This window comes from Meriones unguiculatus, chromosome 4 (genome assembly GCF_030254825.1).
Source record: "Meriones unguiculatus strain TT.TT164.6M chromosome 4, Bangor_MerUng_6.1, whole genome shotgun sequence".
NCBI lineage: Eukaryota > Metazoa > Chordata > Mammalia > Rodentia > Muridae > Meriones > Meriones unguiculatus.
Genome location: NC_083352.1, coordinates 75,643,875 through 75,650,313, shown reverse-complemented (window position 1 = coordinate 75,650,313; position 6,439 = coordinate 75,643,875). Strand labels below are relative to the sequence as shown.

The 6,439-nt window shown below is 35.4% G+C and overlaps 1 protein-coding gene across 1 annotated transcript; it reads left to right on the top strand.

Moving 5' to 3' along the window:
* Positions 1-4,735: 4,735 nt before the first annotated feature.
* On the top strand, positions 4,736-5,677 carry LOC110540549 (olfactory receptor 4L1-like). Its single transcript, XM_021627307.2, has one exon. It carries the CDS (start codon positions 4,748-4,750, stop codon positions 5,675-5,677), a length of 930 nt encoding a protein of 309 aa, XP_021482982.1. The 5' UTR covers positions 4,736-4,747.
* Positions 5,678-6,439: the final 762 nt, after the last annotated feature.

Below are 6,439 nucleotides of genomic sequence, written 5' to 3'. Positions count from 1 at the left end.
ATCATTTTTTTATTTTTATTAATTACAGTTCATTTACTTGTATCCCCCCTGTAGCTCTCTCCCTCCTCCCCTCCAATCTCATCTTCTCTCTCCCTTCTCCCCCCATGTCCCTCCACAAGTCCACTGATAGGGGAAGTCCTTCTCTCCTTCCTTCTGATACTAGTCTATCAGGTCTCATCAGGAGTGGCTGCATTGTCTTCCTCTGTGGCCTGGGAAGGCTGCTCTCCCCTCAGGTGGAGGTTCTCAAAGAGCATCCAATCAGTTCATGTCAGAGACAGTCCTTGTTCCTTTTACTATAGAACCCACTTGGACACTCAACTGCCAAGGACTACATGGTGTAGGGGTTCTAGGTTGTCTCCATTAGTGCTCCTTGTTTGGAGTATCAGTCTTAGGAAAGAATCCTGTGCTCAGATACTTTTGGTTCTGTTGCTCTTCTTTTAGAGCTCCTGTCCTCTCCAGGTCTTACTATCTCCCACTTCTTTCATAAGATCCCTGCACTGTGCCCAAAGTTTGGCTGTAAGTCTCAACATCTGCTCTGATACTCTGCAGGATAGACACTTTCAAAGGCCCTCTGTCTTGTTCCCTGTTTTCTCCCTCCTCCAATGTCCATCCTCCTTGCCTTTATGAATGGAGACAGAGCATCTTAGCAAGAGTCCTCCTTCTTGATTAGTTTTTTTAGGTGTGCATATTTTAGTATGTTTATCTTATTATATATATCTAATATCCACTTACGAGTGAGTATATACCCTACGTGTCTTTCTGCTTCTGGGATAGCTCGCTCAGGATGATCTTTTCCAGTATCCATCATTTGCCTGCAAATTTCATGATTTACTTGTTTTTCATTGCTGAGTAATATTCCATTGTCATCTTCGACAAATGGTACTGGTCTAACTGGACGTCTACATGTAGAAAAATGCAAATAGATCCACACTTATCACCTTGAACAAAACTATAGTCCAAGTGGATCAAAGACCTCAAATAAAACCAGATACACTAAACCTGTTAGAAGGAAAAAATGGGGAAAAGCCATGAACTCATTGATACAAGAGACAACTTCCTGAACAGAACACCAACAGCACAGGCTCTAAGAGCAACAATCAATAAATGGGACATCATGAAACTGAAAAGGTCCTGTAAAGCAAAGGACACTCTCCTCAGGATAAAACGACTGCCTACAGATTGAGAAAGATCTTCACCAACCCTATATCTGACAAAGGAATAATATCCAGAATATATAAAGAACTCAAGAAGTTAAAGGGCAATAAATCAGTTAATCCAATTAAAAAATGGGGAACAGAGGTAAACAGAAGAGGAATAAACAATAGAGGAACATTGAATGGCAGAGAAACACTTAAAGAAATGCTCATCCCCATTAGCCATTAGGGAAATGCAAATCAAACAACCCTGAGATTTCACCTTATACCCATCAGAATAGCTAAGATCAAAAACTCAAGTGAAAACACAAGCTGGAGAGGTTGTGGAGAAAGGGGAACCCTCCTCCCCTGCTGGTGGGAATGTAAACTTGTACAACCACTTTGAAATCAATCTGGTGCTTTCTGTGACAATTAGGAATAGTGCTACCTCAAGATTCAGTTATACCACTCCTAGGCATATATCCAAAAAATGCTCAAGTATACAATGAGGACATTTGCTCAATCATGTTTGTAGCAGCTTTATTTGTTATAGCCAGAAGCTGGAAACAACCCAGAAGTCCCTCAACTGAGGAATGGATACAGAAAGTATGGCACATCTACACAATGGAATATTACTCAGCAACAAAAAAAGAAGGAAATCATGAAATTTTCAGGCAAATGGTAGGATCTAGAAAAGATCATCTTGAGTGAGGTATATCCTAGAAGAAGAAAGACACAGATGGTATATACTCACAATTTATATTTTACCTGTTTTCTTTCCTATTTTCTTAGCTGCTTCTGTGCCAATGAGCTCAAGGCTATTCTCCAACGTTCTCTTCTGTTAGATTTAGTGTGTCCCATTTTACATTGAAGTCTTCGATCCACTTGGACTTGACTTTTATTCAAGGTGAAAAATATGGATCTATTTGCATTCTTTTACATGTAGACATTCACGTAGAGCAAAACCATTCGCTGGAGATGCTTTCTTTCCTTCTTTGTATGGTTTGGCTCTTTTTATTATTTCTTTGGTCAAAATCGAGTGTTCTTAGGTATAGGGGTTTATTTCTGAGTCTTCATTGCACTTCCATTGATCAAGGTGTATCTTTCTATGCTAATACCATCTGCTTTTTTTTTTTTTTTTGTACAGGACTGTTTTTAGCTATTCTGTTTGTTTTTGTTTTACCATATGAAGTAGAGAATTATTCTTTCAAGATCTGTAAAGAATTATATTGGAATTTTGATGAGAATTGCATTGGTCTGACATTCTCTTTGTTGGGTCTTTGTGTGCTTTAGGTGTCAGAGTGACTATGGCTCCATAGAATGAGTTTGGCCATGTTTCTTCTGTGCCTGTTTTGTGGGATAGTTTGAGGAGTATTGGTATTAACTCTTCTTCAAAAGTCTGGTAGAATTATGTTCTGAAACCAGCTGGGTCTTTGCTTTTTGTGGCTGGAAATCTTTTAATGACTGCATCTATTTTTTAGGGGTTATAGGACTATTAAAGCTATTTACCTGATCTTGATTTAACTTTGATAAGCAGAATCTATCAAGAAAGTATAGTCCATTTCATTTCTATTTTTCAGTTTTGAGGAGTACAGGCTTTAGAAGTGAGACCTAATGATTCTTTGGATTTCTTCAATGTCTGTTGTATGTTCTCTTTTTCATTTCTGATCTTGTTAACTTGGATATTGTCTCCCTGCCTTTTCTTTACTATGGCTAAGGTTTTGTTTACCTTGTTGATTTTCTCAAGTAACCTGCTCTTGGTTTCATTGATCTTCGTTCTCTTTGGTTTGTAATTCATTGATTTTTAGCCCTGAGCTTGATTATTTCCTGCCATGTACTATCTACACCTCTTAGGTGTGTTTGTTTCTTTTTCTTCTAGAACTTTGAAGTGTGCTGTTATGTGGCTAGTATAACACCTCTCCGATTTCTTTATAAAGACACTTAGTTCTGTGGACTTTTCCCTTAACACCACTTTCATTGTGTCCCATAAGTTTGTGTACGTTGTGTCTACATTTTCATTGAATTTTAGAAAGACTTTATTTACTTCTTTCCTGCTTTTGTACCAGTACCATTTATTTCCCTTACTATAGCTCTGCACTATAACTTGAGATTGGATGTGATATTGCCTCTAGCATTATTAAACATTTTTTAATCTTTCAGATCATCTACTTCCTGTACAAGTGAATTTATACATATGTGTTGAGAATGTATTCAAATTTGTTTATGAGTTATTCTCTGAAAAATAGCCACGAGGATTAAAACTAACAGGAATGATTTGAAGCAATGTAAGAATAGGTAATTTCTTTTAAAAAAAATATTCCTAACCTCATTGTATCACCACTAGTATACCAAGAATTTCATGGCTGTTATAATCAAGGCACTGCCCAGACAGAAACACAGGTTTTTGCAAGAATGAAATCAAGCATTTCTTTCGGTTATGCTAAAGTGGCAATTGCCTCAACTTTTAATTACTCCCACTGAGGTTTGGATTCCCAGTGCTCAAAAAATTTTGTTTCAATAATTGGTCCACATCTTTAAAGGAAGTGAAAGATAGTCTTTGGAATGGTATCCAGGCCATTAAAGAAAATAAAAGCATACTTTCCAGTTTTAAATATGACTTTGAATATGATAATCTCCATACTGTATATTAGAAAAGGTAAGTGAAAATATTATATAAAACAACTTCAATAAATTTGTTATGGTGAAGATGGTTATTTAATAAACTGTATTGGCCAGAAAGAAGGCTTTAGCCTTTAAGGTATTGAATATTCCAAACAAGAGCTAATTTAGCATGACCTCACAGTAAGCTAGAACTAACAATTCCCGTAAAACTGAAAGAAAATATACTCTCAATTATACTGCAGAAAAAAATGTCATTAGATTGTAAGTGACTAATTATGAATATAAAAAAGGTTATATGCTCATTCAGAAAGCTCATAATACATTTGAAAATAATAGAAAATTTAGTGTTGTATACGATTTTACATATTTGGGTTACTTTTCTTTTCAAAATTCAGGTGGTTGACCAAGTACATAAATATATGTGCATGTTCACAGTTTGAAAAAGAACTAGAAGGCCACTCTGTGGGATCTAATTAGATATATAGAAAACCTCTGTAAAAATAGTGCCCTGACTGTAAATGAAAAAAAGTGATCATTAAGCAAAAAAGAGATACAGACCAATGTATTTCCTGTTGCAATTCCATATTTCTTATATATTTTAATAACATAACTGAAAGGAATCTAAGTGTTTTTGACAAATTGGAGCAAAAATAGTCATTAGTATCTAATCTTTATTTTTATTTCTATGTGAACAAATTAACAGGAAAAAGAGGATTTGCTGAAGTATATCTTTTGGTAAGATAAAATGGTAAAAAATTCACACTTTCAAATGTTTTCTATTTTATATAAATACAAGATTATTGTTTTAAAGTTATGTGATGCATAAAATCATTTCTAGTTATACTTTGATATGTAAAGCACAATGCATGCTTTCAAATCATTACTTGATATTATCAAAAAATAATAAAAATATACACATTTACACTAACTGTTCTTTGTTTTTGTTTTTCACCTCTTTGTATTTAGAGAACTTCCAAAACCTTTTTGAATAAATGGATTATAAAAATGGATCAGCTGTGACAGAATTTATTTTGGTGGGAATTTCTGGAGATTGGCAACTTCAAGCTTTCTTCTTCGTGACATTTTCTTTGATCTATGGTGCTACCGTGCTGGGAAACATTCTTATTATAGTCACAGTGGCAACTACTTCTACTCTTCATTCTCCCATGTACTTTCTTCTTGGAAACCTCTCCTTCTTGGACATGTGTTTTTCTACAGTCACAACACCCAAGATGATCACAGACTTGCTTTCAGCACACAAGAGCATCTCTTTATGGGGCTGTATGGCTCAGATGTTTTTCATGCACTTCTTTGGTGGTGCTGAAATGACACTTTTGATAATCATGGCCTTTGACAGATATGTGGCCATATGCAAACCCTTGCACTACAAGATAATCATGAGTCACGAGTTGCTGATCCGGTGTGTTATACTCTCCTGGACAATTGGCTTCATACACACCATGAGTCAGATGGTACTGACCGTGAATTTGCCTTTCTGTGGCAACAATATTATAAATCACATATTTTGTGATCTTCCCCTGGTAATCAAGCTTGCTTGTGTTGAAACATACACTTTAGAGTTATTTGTCATTGCTGACAGTGGACTGCTTTCTTTTATCTCTTTCTTCCTCCTCCTTGTTTCATACACTGTCATTCTGGTAATTGTAAGGCACAAATCACCTGGCAGGCTTTCCAAGGCTCTGTCCACACTGTCTGCCCACATAATTGTGGTCACTCTGTTCTTTGGACCTTGTATCTTTATATATGCCTGGCCATTTGGTATTTTTACAAGCAATAAAACTCTTGCTGTATGTTACACCGTTATCACCCCCTTACTGAATCCTATTATTTATACACTGAGAAATCAGGAAATGAAAAAAGCTATGAGAAAATTATGGATACAACAAGTTAGCTTCATGTAGAACTTAGAGACTGAGCTATATGTAATTAGCAGGGTCTTTGAGTATTTTTACTAGATAAATTAAAGGCTATGAATAATGTATTGTTTTAATTTTATGTTTGAATCATACACTAATAAAGAGAAATTGATACTAATGTATTGTTTCATAGGTAGTGATGGTTTAATGTTATATTTTCAGCATGTTTTTTTTGACTAGTTTCCATAATGAAGGTTTTCTCTTGTTTGAATTATCACATCTAAACAAAACTGTCATTGAATCAAGAAACATAATATAATTTTCAATGGCCTGCATATAAAACCTGGCAAAAATTTTACATTTGAGGAACATATAATATTAGATATTAAATAGCATTACTCTATTAAGTAATCAAATATATTAAATACTCATAATTATAAAATGTTGATATTGTATATAAGACTCAATGGCTAAATATGTTTCCATGTTTATATACAGGCCACTATAATTTGTTCTATGTTCTTTAGTTCAACAATAATAATGATAATAATATTTTCATGAATATGTTTATTTCAGAAAGGCCATATACGTGGATTCATGTGGCACACATTTCTGATGAGGGTAGACTAGTGTCAGGCCAGGTGGCAAGGGCCATTGGTTCACCACACTCTGGATGGCAGAGGCCAGCCCCAGGGAGGACTCAGCAGCTTCTTCAAAGGCAGGTCTTTTTGGATGCACAAACGCACAAGCCTAGCTTGAGACAAACCAGGACCAGGGAGTACAGGAAAAGATATCTTCCTTTATTTC